Source organism: Cyprinus carpio, chromosome A2 (assembly GCF_018340385.1).
Source record: "Cyprinus carpio isolate SPL01 chromosome A2, ASM1834038v1, whole genome shotgun sequence".
Lineage (NCBI taxonomy): Eukaryota > Metazoa > Chordata > Actinopteri > Cypriniformes > Cyprinidae > Cyprinus > Cyprinus carpio.
This window is the reverse complement of record NC_056573.1, coordinates 16,758,167-16,772,493: the sequence shown is the minus strand read 5'-3', so window position 1 is coordinate 16,772,493 and position 14,327 is coordinate 16,758,167. Positions and strand designations below refer to the sequence as shown.

Sequence of the window (14,327 nt, the reverse complement as noted above, 5' to 3'; positions counted from 1 at the left end):
TTTTTTTTTTTGAAAATCAGCAGAACACTCTTAGTGATGAATGAAAGCTTTATAAAACTAGAAAAAACTTTGTGAATGAAAGGCATGTGGATTTTGCAGCAACTAGTGGAGCTTTCTGCAGAAAAGTGTTGGCGCAGATTTCGTGCAGACAAACTGATCTTTCGTCAGTCATGGCTGACCATATAAACCACAGTGAGAAGTCCTGACAACAACATAACAGGAGATAATGAAAAAATACTAACGTCTCAGCCCAGACAAATAAAGGATCTGTTTAATCTGATGCAGCCCATTAAATTGCTCAAAAGTGAGAGTAAAGGCATTTTAATGTTACAAAAAAATATTTAAATTCGTTTTTTACAGTTCAAAAACCCCTGCATCACACTACACTATCTAGTGTGGTCTTATATTCTATATTCCCTGCGATTCAAACCTGTGACCTTGGCACTGATATCGCCATGCACAGCAACACTCATTATTATTCTGAAAAGTGCAACACATCAGTAGCAACGCGGTCGTGATTATTCAACTGTTGACCTGTTTTAATTACATGCACCCAGCATCACATCATTTATTCAGTACAGTGCATTTTAAATATCGACCACTACACATTCATTCCAATCCATGTCAAAGACACACGGACAACAGGAAGGAAAGGTGTATTTGGTGCATTTCTGTGGCTGTCCTCAGATCCGCCAGGGGAGTTTGGCCTTTTTGCCTGCTTCTTTTGTCCCCCGCTGGCACATAGCTGACTCTGTCCAACTCTCTCCGCTCGCCGAATTCAGAACCCAGCGTGCCTACAGCAGCTGGGCAGAGAAAGGCCCACGGAACTGTGATGGACTCAGTGAGGGGGAGACAAGCCTCTGCCAGCGCGGTTTGAAAGGCTGTCCTGCAAGCCAAAGAGTCGGCGTGGGTGTTTAGGTGTAGGCGACTCTTCTGTATGTGCCTCACAGTTCAGAGACATTGTGTAAACAGCATCACTGACCTCACAGTGCAAAGACGGGACTTCAGCTGGTCACTGCATTCGCCCTTTGATATGATAACAGACCAGGATTTTCAGAAAGAGAAACTGGGTTGCACATCACAAGAGGAGAACACCAGCAGGCACTGTACCTTTTACTGCTTCCTTGGGCACAGCTCCCCTCTGGGGGTTAACGTTGCACCAAAGGATCCCCGGCAGAGTGAATTCTATGGTCTTTAGTCATACTGCCAGCTCCGATGGGGATTTTTCTGTTGTGAATGGAGAGATATGTGCACTTGCATTAGTTTTCTTTGTTCTGAGGCTTTAGCAGCAGTTGACATTTGCATTCAGAAGTTTTTTTTTTTTTTTTTCAGTATGAAAGCATCTGTGAGCTCAATAAAATGAAATACACAATCAAAACAGAGATTTCTGTTTAAAAAGATAACTTACACAGATAACATTGCACTCCATGACAGAAAAGTATAGGTTTTCAGGTACAGATGTGATCGTAGAAATGCTTTATTACTCTAAGCATGATTAATTTATGGTAATACTTGACAATTATGCTTGTTAACATTCGTTCATTGATTTTGTATCATGAACTAACAATGAAAAATACAGCATTTATTAGTCTAGGTTCATTTCAATTTCTACATATACTAATTAATTTTATATCAGTTTAAATAAGTTGTATAAATTAGCATGAGTTCATGAGTTATGAATGGACATGAATGACTAATAAGGAATATTATTTTTGGAAAGTAACATTTATTTAGATTAATGAATGATGTAACGTTCATATTGCACTAATTTTAACAAATTTAACCTATATTGTTCAATGTTACCTCATTTATTCTACAAGCATAATTGTCTAGTATGTGGATTACTGAATATTTGGCTGTTCATGTGACATTATTTTGAATAAATTATTCATATACTTTTTTATTAATTATTTGTATTATTTTATTTGTTATCATTTTTATTCATTATTTATAATTTTTCAGTGCTATTTACGTATCTGTAAAACCTTTTTTTAACAAGGAAAAATATAAAATGAACCTTCAAAAGATATGGAGTAAGGAATACTACTACAAGAAACATTTATAATTATGGAAGAACCATGACGCACTACCCTACCCATTTGGAGCCTTGGGACGATGTAGTAGCTCCCATTCGTGCTATTATCTGTAGACTATCACACCATTGGTGCTGCACAAGGTGACGGCAGTGACGACCTGCAGGGAGCCGATCCATAGAGATTTAGTAACCTGGGAGCAGCTGGTTTCCACTGGCAATGAGTAACTGCAAAATACACAAAGACGTGTGTAAACTATAAGCAATTGAGAAAGAAAGAAATGTAATGTTTTTATGGGAAACACAAGAGATGAATTATGTCATGCAAGTGATGCTGGTCCACAATGTAGAATTAATAAGCCAAATGGATAGAAAACTCATAGATGCTTCCATGGCATTATAATGGGGGAAGCCATACAGGGGCTTGAAAAGAATCACTTTTGTGTTCCGTTGACTTGATGCAATTTACCACTTCAATCACTTAACAAAGGATATTTCAGAAGCATTTGATAAGTATTGTCTGATCTTCCATAGATTTAGTCAAATTTCACTCTTTATGTTGATGTTTGCCAGTGCAAAGTTTTTGCTGAGCAGTTTCATTTAGTTTTTGCTTTGTGTAGTTCTGGTTTTTGCTGAAAGCAAGATTTTGTCATTTCTTATTTGCTTAACTTTGGCAACTAATCCTACTTTAAAAATCTATAGTTAAAGCTGCTTTCACAATACAATGCAGCCCCTGGTGGGGTGGTTACCTAAGCTTATTTTCTAGATGATGCCCTCAAAAAAAAAAAAAAAAGCGTCATGAGCCAATGTTTTAGTTCATGAACCAGGAGCCTTTTAAGTGTTGCAGCAAACAGAGGGTTTAAAGAGAAAAATAAAAAAGAGAGCAAAGACAGAATGGGACATTCAGACAGATTGTGACATTTTAAGCTTTTGGCTGAATAGGTGAACAAACTGTTCAGAGTGACTCAATCTCCATCTGCTGAAAACGTGGCATCTTTTCATTTCAGGTTTATTTTCAGAACACAAAAATAATTGAGACAGGCTTTGGACATACTTATGTAAATCCTGTTTCTATTTGTTTTACGTCAATAATTTATCACCAAGTATAAATACATACCTATTGTACTTAAAGAAAATATTAGAAAATAGACTGTATATTAGTTGCCATAAAGTCTGTGAGCTACGATTATAATTATCCTCAAATTGGTTCCACATTCCACAGAACACTGAAAAAGTGAACACATCCCGTTGTTATCTCAAGCAGCTATTTTTACCTTACCTGACCCTAAATTACTTTCACTTGTGTGTGTAATCTAGTGTAGATTTTGTCATATTATTAAATAATATTTCTGATTTGAATAAAACTGGTTAATTTAGATGATAACACACGGAGCATATTTTAGATTACACAAAAAACATTTTTAACAGTGAAGAAAAAAAAAAGAGGGGAAAAAAAAACACACCGCAGCAATGCAATTTGAAGTGAACAAGAGTGAAACACTGGACATTTCTGTAAAGGGTTCAGTAAATGTCTCAGTGTCTGCAGTTGAGAAGGGAGGTAATATATCATACTTACAGTACTTTAGTTGACAAGAGGTTCCTATTTTATTTTATAGATACAAAAGTCCAGATGCACAGGGAACAAATATTTCTCAGAAGCTCTGAGAGCCTGATAGTCTGTCACTCCAATCACATTAATGTCAGTTCTGATCTGATTTCATACTGAGGTAAAGTGTAAAGGTCATTAGAGTGAACATGATGTCCATGGAATTGAATGTCCAGCCACTGCAGGCAAAGTAGTACATACATCTTAAATGGATACAGCCCTACAAATCATTGAAATGTTCTGTGAGGAACCCAAAAATGATTCTTCTGTGGCACTGCTGCAAAAAAAATCCTGTCCTTTTGGAACCTTTTCAGAGTGTAATTAACCTAGAAATACATATTGTGTCACTGACTCACCACTGTTGTTCTAAACCCATATGACTTTCAATGTTCAATGGAGCAAAAGATGAATCTTTAGTTTAATATCCAGGCAACTCTTTCCACATAATGAAAGTAATTGATGATTAGGGCTACACATTTCCTATATTTCAAAGACACCATAAAACTATAATAAAAGTGATCCATACTACTCTACAGTATATTCCAGTCTTCTGCAGTCATTAGATAGCTTTGTGTGAGAAACAGGCAATTTAAGTTGTTATTTACTGAAACTCTTGACATCCAGTTTCACTGGCTTGTTCATAAGAAAAAGTCAGATTCATTAACTAATCAGTTATTTAAAAACTTAATCAATCATCTGATCCCACTGAAGAATTATCAGTCAATAACAACTAAAATGTCTGTTCCTCTCAAAAAGCAAATGTATAATTTGACAAGTTGTATATAAAACATGAGTCATATGAGCAGCATTAAATTATGCTTTTTCCCCCCACATTTTTTACATTTTTTTTAAACCGGCATTCCCCAAAACAAACCTTCACACCTGTCATCACACAACAATAAGAGTAACTTTCAATATGTGCTTATGACATTTAAATATCTAAATAAGGTCTTAGTCACAATTTCATCAGCTGGAATTTTCTATTGAAATTAGAGAACCTAAAGGCACCAAACTAGAAAAATCTAATTAGAGCATTAAGCATGGTGGCTCCTGGTGAGTAATCAAGATTCAAGCTAATTTCAGTGTAAATCAGAGCATCTGCTACTTGACTCTGGAAAAATAAATAATAAAATAAGCCATTGGTGCACAACACAATACTTCATCCCATCAAGATCATTGTTCAGTTTATAACAAAATGGAATAAAAATGACTTTAAAACATCACACTAATGGCTACTTGGAAAGTAATATGTATTTTGTTCTGGAAAATAATTCAAAGTTCTCCTGTTTAACTGTCTCAAATTGGTGAGGAAGTGTTGTGAGGCACCTATTATTGTGCTGAGCACAAACACGGCTGCAGAATGCACCGCCAGCACAGGTTCACAGGGGAAAAGAAAGAGAGTCTAATTGCTATTCAAATTTCCCCTCCATTCAACAAACTCTGCATAGCACTAACCACCATCCACGAGGAATTCTATAGTAGTAGCAATGACTTTGCTATTCAGTCCACCATTGAGCAGAGGACAAAGCATTCATTATATGCAACGGATAAAGGTGTGTGTCTGTTTTAATGAGTGAAAAGTTTGAGAGGTGAAGACCTATTTTCATAGAGCGCACCTGCCGTCCTCTGCTTGATTGGCAGGCTAATACAAATGGGCCAGAAGACCCAGTTTCAATCCAGCAGAGCGAGGTGTTGCAGATCAGCAGTTCTCTCTTGTGTATGTGTGTGTGTGTGCGTGTGTGTGCTGCACAGATGCAGCCTGCAAGTTAAAACTCGATGCAGAAACCAGCTGAAAAGACTAAAGTTACTGATAACATTTGGCTGGCAGGTATGACAGAAACAACGAATACAAGAAGTTAAGTCGATACCCAGGTGCGGTGGCCCCCAAAAAGTTGGGCGTTTTGGGTGATAGTGTCCCACTCCCCAGCAGAGTTCCAGGTGCTATCAGCTGGTGCTAAACCCCTTTAATTAAGATAATCTATCATCATTAGCTTATGGTCGGACAGCCACTGCTTTCGTTAATTAATTAGAGATTCTCACGAACCGTATTAAGCCCAATAGGCGATTCCTTTGGGTAGGGTCTTCACAGAAGCACAAGCTTTGTTCTATGAACATAACCAAAACAGTGGGATTGTTACTGGTTTTATGCAATGCATATTCGGAGGATACAGAGAGTGTTTTGAAAGATGTATGTGCAGGAATGATGTCAGAGTTACAAACACTCTCAAAAGTTGCATCATGTAAGCTCTGTTGTGTTTATGGACCTGAATCTCATTCACCCCGCATTACGATGAGATGCATCAATATTCAGCACCATGTGAAATTTATGTATGCTAGCCTTATTTTCTGCTATCAGCATTTTCTTTTGCTGTTGCGCTTTATGCACTTGTTTTATCCAGCTGTATTTACTACTGTACGCAAATTATAATATCCAAGTGACAGATATAACACCAACATATCAGGAAAAAAAAAAAAAAAAAAAAAAAAAACGAATAACTGAGTTGGAAAAATGATCACCCCTCTCCTAAAATGAGGGGTATAGCTTATCACCTTCTCAATAGCACACAAAGCCATTTGACTTTCAACTGTGATCAGCTGTGGTCCTTTTGATTAGCTCAGCATGAAAAGAGCTTTCCTGGAGCATTTCAATCCTTAGTAGTGCAAATGAATTATTTGACCTCGACACCAAACAATATGTCTGGCAATAATCCAGTAAAGCTCACCATCCCAATAACAGTATTCCTACAGTAAATCATGGAGGTGGTGATATCCTGTTATGGGGCTGTTTCTCTGCAGCAGGGACTGGAGCACTTGTCAGGATAGAAGGAAAAATGAATGGGGCAAAATATCGTTAAATTCTTGTAAAATCTGCTGCCCTCAGCCAGAAAGCTGTCAATGGGAAGAAGGTTTACCTTCCAACATGACAATGACCCAAAGCACACAGCAAAACTGACCACACAGTGGTTGACGGAGAAAAAGGTGAATGTCCTTGCATGGCCTATTCAGAGCCCAGACTTAAACCCCACTGAAAATCTGTGGAATGACTTGAAGACTGCAGTCCACAAATGCTCACCATCAAATTTAACTGAACTTGAACAGTTCTGCAAAGAAAAGTGGGCGAATATTGCAAAGTCTAGATGTGCAAAGTTAGTAGAGACAGAGACTGCAACAGATTAAAGGCTGTAAATAAAGCAAAAGGTGGCTCAACAAAATACGGATGGGGGGTGATCCTATTTCCAACTCTGTGATTCTGTTTTAATTTTTTATTTTAATTTTTTCTGACATGTTGGTGTTATATCTTTCACTTGGATGTTATAAGTTGCACTAAATGTATAAAGCTGGATAAAACATATTTTCAATACCCACTGTAATAATGCAAAGCAAACAAATAATAATAAATTAAATTTATAATCTCATAAATTTCTATCCACACCAAAATGGGTTCTTAAATCCACTATTGCATTAAAGCACTGAACTGTTTTTGTTTTGTCTCGCAGGGAGTTCAGTCACTGGAAAGTGAACAGCTTGGTGACAGAGAAGAGAGACTTCTTCAAAGCCCCGCTGCCTTTGGCGCCTGAGTTTTTACGCAACCTCAGGCTTCTGGGGAGAAGGCCGAGCCTTCAGCAGATTCATGAAAATCTGATCAAGAAATATGGCACTCATTTCTTGGTATCAGCCACATTGGGAGGTAAGCCAGTATTTAATGATATCTATTTTAAGGGTGAAGAGATGTTGGTAACACATTCTGTAAAACTTTTATATGGGTAGTTTTAATCAACATCACTAATACAGGTTAAAATATCTATAAATGTACAAGAGAAAGTGTTTTTTTTTATCATATCTGGTCAACATGTCTTTTAAGTCTTTTACCTTTTTAATCCAATTTTTTGCCTTCACTGGTTCATTTAACATTGTCCTGAGAATGACTTTTTTTTTTTTTAGGCACAATTATTCCATGTAATTCCTTAATTATTATGAGCTTGTGAAAGCTGAAAGTCATAATAAAAGGATAAGCAAATTTTTTTTTTTTAAGTATTTCATCAACTGCCCATATAAAATGGATTTCATTGTCTTATTTATTTATAAGACATGTTGTACTTTATTATATTTTCATTAAAAAATTGTGAGCACAGTAATATAATGCATTCATGTATTATAATGCCTATGTAAAAGTTGCACCTTTAAAGAATCTTAAAACACAGTATTGCAAATTGGCCAGGTTTTACAAACGGGGCTTAGCTTAATTAGATATTTAAGCAACTTACAATTACAAAAATGCCTTAGAAGAAAAAATTACAGGTGTGCATCTTGACACAGAACAATGGCACTGCCATATTTTAAGATATTAAGATTTACTATCCATACACCGAGTCTGACATCCTTTGCCATTTCCAGACGGTATTTTTCTCTTCTTCCACTCTGGCACCCACATAATAAGTAGGGCAGCACATCCCAGTGGTGGATTCAAACCTTTCAATGAGTCTCGAGCAAAATGTTGCATGTTAGCAACACTAATTATGATGTCATTTATTGGTGGATGTATAAAGTAAAACTGCAGAACTTCAGAGACAGGGAGACGAATGAAGTGGTAAAGGTACAATGAACACTGATAATTAACGACTCAAAGCAAAGGAAATGGGGGAACCGTGCTATTGCATGCATACTAATCAGACTGAAACGAACAACACCATTCAAGCTCCACACATACAAGTACAGAAGATGCTCCTTAACCCAGACAAGAATATTTATCTGAATTTCAGGCTCAGATCAAAAATAGCATTTACTGTATTATTAAAATAAAAAATCTAAAATTGATCTTCGGAAGAAATCTGTGGTTATAACCACCTCCCTTTGGGATAAACTCTCTGTCATGTGTGCCCTTTTACTTCCTTCAAAATCGTTATTGCTTCTCCACCTTAACTTCTGTGATTCATATTTAACAAATACTTTAAAAACTCATCTCGCAGTTCATGGTAAACAACTGTACAAAAGGTATATGTTACTACACTTTGACAGTACAACCAGAACTCACTGTCATTTTGCTGAACATTGTCTTCAGAAAGTGAAGACTTCATATATTTTATCTTATGGTTTTGTTTTTTGCTTCTTTCCTAAGGAGAGGAGTCACTCACGATCTTCTTGGACAAACAGAAACTAAGCAAAAAGTCAGAGGGCAATGGAAATAGCTCCGTGGTCTCCCTGGAAATCTTGCACCAGTTGGCGGCGTCGTACTTCACAGATAGAGAGAGCACCCTGCGAAGACTCCACCACCTGCAGATCGCTACATCTGCTATCAAGGTAACAGATGACACAGCTTCTTCCTGTTTGATCCAACCTAGACTCATTGGAAAAAAAAAGTGTTTGTGGCCACATTTCTGCAAAATTATATATTATGTTTCTTTTTGCTAAAATGTTCAGTTGGTGGCACTGAAAGCATTATCAAGGGATCATTAATTAGATTTTACTTTTATCTATAAATCTTTGTTTTTAAAAAAGTTCCAAATATCTGTTGTATCTCTATGCATGCTGATTACTATTTCACAATGTGATTTGTATGTACATTTACTGTTCTAGGCATTTGAGATGTATGTTTGTTGCCATGGTAAATCTTCAGCAATTAAGGTCGCGATGCCATTTCTGTGATGTGTCAAGTGGCCCTCGGTCTTACTCACAGCTGCTGAGTGGGTGTAAAAATGCTGGTGACTGCAACATCATGATTCCTTCAGAGGGAGCTCTGCATAAAATCATGCTACTGAACTGAGACAAATATCATTGACTTTTAAATCAAGATATGCACCTGCTTGCATACAATTACAGTTTTATATAAGGAATATTTATTTGGGGGTAGGAGTTTTTTCTCTAACTCTCTCAAAGCATGATGATACATTTTGTATTTATGTACCACTTTTTTTTTTACTTTTTTTAAAGACTGCTTCACATGGTAAGCTAATTACATAAACTTCTTAATCAATCAATCCAAAACACACTCACCAACGTTGCAAAAGCTGATCATGCAATATTTCTGATGCACTATACTGTGATTGTATTTTGTTAGTCGCACCAATGCTGGCTAGTCAAATGAAGTATGCCATTTCTAAGCTCTGTCAAACACTGTCAAAGCCAAACTTTCTACACACTGCACTCATTCCTGCGACAAGTTTTAGCCTCAAAAAAAGTGTGTGAAATGAAAGCAAAATTGCACAGGAACTGGAACGGTGGCTCTGTTGAAATATAATGACTTTCTCTTTGGGCTGTGATGTGTTTTTCATTAGCCTGAATTTTTCCTACACAACATCGAAGGAGAAGTTCAATTTAAAACGTACAATTTCATTTCAATATGACCATGGACATAGAGTGTCATCTGCATTTATATGCAGCAAATACACACTTGATGTGAAGCTCTTTGGATCGGGATCACAAAATACATCACGTTATTCAAATTAGCATAGATGTACCATTTTGTAAACATGTTATAAAATATCCTGCTTGTGCATGAGAAAAGTGTCCATGGCAATAACAAAGGGTAGTTTGTGACAGTCAGACCTCATCAAATCATATTAAATTAAATTATTTTGGTGTACACCTCTGAAGTGCTTTCAGAGAGCCCTCTCGCATCGCTTTAGGAAGCAGTCTGTCCTGCCAGGTGCTTTTGTCAGGGAAAAGCTAATGAGACGTTGCGGGGCTATAGGACCCACCTTTGACTGTTTTCTTCCTGCACGCGGTGTGCAAATCAGCCTGATGAATTGGGCACCACAGCAGAAGTGGGTTATAGCGGGCTCATCAATAATGCCATAAAGGATGATCAATTACACCGTCCACAAACGAAAAGCTGAAGCACACCGGGAAGAAGCTTCTGGGGGACATCACTTTTCCTTCGTGTAATCAGACACCGCTTAAGACCAAAAATAGCCTGAGATCCCAAGACAGGTTTAGCGGTGATCAGATTTTGCAAGAACAAAACAGTCTTGAAATTAGCTGGTCTTCATGGATCAACAAGATTCTGTTGGCTTAACGGTAACATTTACACTGCTTTGGAGATTCAATATCACCATTTCATAAAGTTTACCGTTCAGCTCAGATCTACAACTTGACATGAAGGACTCTCACCCCTCTCTGTAATATAACCATTTGTCATAATGACATACTATTAACAGTCACCTCTGTGTAGGACACAGATCTCAGAGTTACCACCAAAGCAATGGCCGAATACATGAGAAGCATATAATTGTAAAGCCCATGTTAAAAAACTGGGTACATGTCATTAAAGGTGACACTTCTCTGAACATGTAAGGACGTCGCACTTGTCCAAAGGGTATTTAAGTGAAAATCAAAGACACTATGACATTACACAGAAGCCCAGAAAAGAGTCAGACTTGTTTCTGTCAATCTTTCTAGCATGTGTGTTCTTCCGCCAATGCAGAAGGAACTAAAATACTCTGACAGTGTTTCCTGCACTACTATTCAGCAATACCACAACAGTGAACACCAAATCTACAGCACTAAAAAACCTTGAGACCAATGTAAACAAAAAAAAAAAAAAAACTGTTATGCACCGGCGCAAGCGCAACCAATCCGATTCCAGAACAAATGTCTCTTATAAGCAGATTCTTTTAGTGGATCAAAAACATACAGCGTGATCAGTTTACTGTACAATTACTAAACAAATGACTTTAAGCTGATTATTTTTTGTGGAAAAGTAAATAAATGAATACAGTGTGATCAGTCTACAATGATTTCTATACAATTGACTATTATAAGCATTTTATTTATAATGAATTAAAAACATGCAATGCGACCACTATTACCAAACAAATAACTCTTGTGAGCAAGTTCTCATTAGTTAATCAAAAACATACACCGTGACCGGTTTACTGTGAGTGTTTCTTTATAGTGAATCAAAAACATGCAATGTGACTATTTTACCATCATTCCTAGACAAAACTCGTATGAGCTGGTTCTTTTAAGTAAATGAAAAACATACAGCACAGCCAGTTTACTACAACTGCCAAACAAATGACTCTTATTTTTTTTTATTTTTTTTTACTATTACTATCATTACTATTTCTATTACTATTATTAACAAAAAATTGCCTCTAACTGTATATGCCAGTTATTTTAAATGAATCAAAAACAGACCGTGTGACCAGTTTACTGCAGTTACTAAACAATTGACTTACGATACAGTTCTTTTTGGTGAAAATCAAAAACATATAGTTGATGTCAATTGTTGGATTGATTTTACAATATTACATTTGAGTGCCATATAAATGTTGTGGTACCCAAATATAGTGATAATTCAGAACAATCATATACAGTATTTAATCATGATAAAACTAACATGGTATTGACTTCTACTGTACTTTTTTGTAAGAGTGAATCCTACAGTATATAATTTTTCTGACTGAGAATGTAAATGAGCACCAGTATTTAAGGGTGGGAGCTCAAAACCCTGCACCATTTATGTCAAGAGCCGCCTCGAGCTGGCACTGGTCAAGCAACCTGACTGTGCCCTATAATCAACATCAGCTGTCAAAATCAATGAAGCTTAAAATCCTGTCACATGTCATGAACTCCTAAACTGCTTTCAGAGCGCATCTGCAGTCTTTAGCCAACTGTGCCTTCCACAGCGGAGGCAGAGGCAATTTTGACAAATGAGTCAACTTGATATGCCTTCCTCTAGCATCTCAATTGACAAAGAACGGGCTGCATTCTGTGGTCTGTGGGAGTTTTCAAGGGCTGTGGATGATGTGAGATGTTACAGAAAAGGAGAGAAAAGTACTGTACCGCAGGCATTCATTTCCCTTTGTTATGCCCTTAAGAAAAGCATGCAGAGGACGTCGTGGAAACACAGCTCCAGTAAATATAAGATCAACAACAAAACATGACACTCTCCGAGGAGGCAGGGTGGAAAATGTGGGTTTTTAGTGTTATCCGAATATTTTGTCAGGTATGATATCATTCCTTGAATAGATGTCAATATTAAGTGCCGCTGATAAAACACAGTAGGGGGGAAAAACAGCAGGGTGACATGTAGACAAGAAATTTGGTTAGGTTTAGCATAGAATTGCTAGCTGTACTTTATTCATTCATACTGTGTATCCTACATACAGACAAACACTATGTATACATAATACTATTTATACCATAGTTCTATCCTTATGTATATGTTAGTCTCAGTAAGGGAAAACTGCTATCACTGCAACAACATGAGCTGTTCATGCTTCAGAAAAATCTTTGGAATGATTTCCTCATGAAGAATGCAGGTTTTGTGAAGACTTTTATACGGATTACTGTCTGGTTTTATGCGTAAACAGTAAAACAGCCTGGAGTCCTATTAGGATGAGAGCAATTGAGCTGCAGTAAGCAATCATAAGTGACAAGTGATCTAATGAGATGCTGCTGTGGGACAGGGTGCGGAGGAGGGCATGTGTGCGACACTTCAGAAAAGAGACAGTAGTTCATAAATGAATGCTAAAGCGTGAATGTATGTGTACGTATTATGATAAATGTTGTTGAATCTCCATGTTTGAAATGTTAGATTACAATATATAAAGATTTTTTAAAGTGCCCCTATTATGCCATTTCGAATATTGCCTTTCATTTCAGTGTATAATTTAGCTGTATGTAAACGATCTGCAAAGATGCCGACAGTGCACAATAAATAAAGTTATTGTCTCCCAAAAGAAAGAATCAACTCTGATTCTCAATAATTGGAATTCCACTTTTGTGAACGCTACATGTCAGGGGGTAAAACATTTGCATAATACCCACCTATGTATTATGTCAAACAACTTGACCCCCCCACAAACACTGTAGCTTGTTCGTGTGGTTAACATCATGTTGAGAAGGTGCTGTGAAAGTAAATTCCTTTTTTATTTTCACTTGCAAAAGATTAGGCTTCAATGAATCAGTGGTTAAAATATTTTTTTTTCCACTGTACCACAGCAGTACAACCCCAATCTTTTTTTTATTTTCCCATCATTTTACGGGCTACTGCTACTCTAATCTTGGGGAGTTGCATGCAGGATTCACAAAACTCTTGCTCTTGAAAGATGGCTCAGTATCCTTTTTATTTGGACAGCTGGCTCCACTGAATCACAGCCTGTAAGTATGATAAATAATAGATGTGTATATTTTCTATTCATCGTTCAAAAAACAGAACTATGGCAATGGGCGTACAGTTCCGACCGGCGCTGTGCGTGGTAGACCAATCACAACAGACTGGGGTATCTGACCAATCAGAGCATAGTAAGCTCACGGAAAGAAGGGTTTAGAGAGACTGAATCTTAGAACTGCTTCGAATGAATCGTTTGAGAATCGTTGGAAAATGAGATGATATTAAATGCATATTTTGAGAAAACAAAAGCGTTTTTGACCTTGCATGCATGTAAACCTATTGTAGGAGACTCCCAAAACAATATTAGGAACCTTAAAAAATGCATAATAAGGGCACTTTAAAGATATTAATGTGTTTAAATTCATGTGATCATAAATAGTGACATAAGAAAGAGAGTTAATGTGAAAAAACATGCTGTCATTAATCAATGACAGTGCTGGGCAAGTTACTAAAATGTAGTGTGCTTTGTCTTCAACGCTGCATATATAAACAGCTTAGCAACATATCAGAAATACAAAAATAATTCTTCATCATAACATCTACAGAAGAATATTTAAAATCCAACAGAGAGA

At 36.9% G+C, this 14,327-nt stretch overlaps 1 protein-coding gene across 1 annotated transcript in view; it reads left to right on the top strand.

The window, feature by feature from the left end:
- LOC109078527 (BMP/retinoic acid-inducible neural-specific protein 3-like) overlaps positions 1–14,327 on the top strand; it is an 89,420-nt gene that overhangs the window by 31,334 nt on the left and 43,759 nt on the right. The window contains exons 3-4 of the mRNA XM_042775890.1: positions 7,136–7,326; positions 8,755–8,936. Of these exons, the coding sequence (XP_042631824.1) occupies positions 7,136–7,326; positions 8,755–8,936 (373 nt within the window). The remainder of the gene's footprint in view (positions 1–7,135; positions 7,327–8,754; positions 8,937–14,327) is intronic.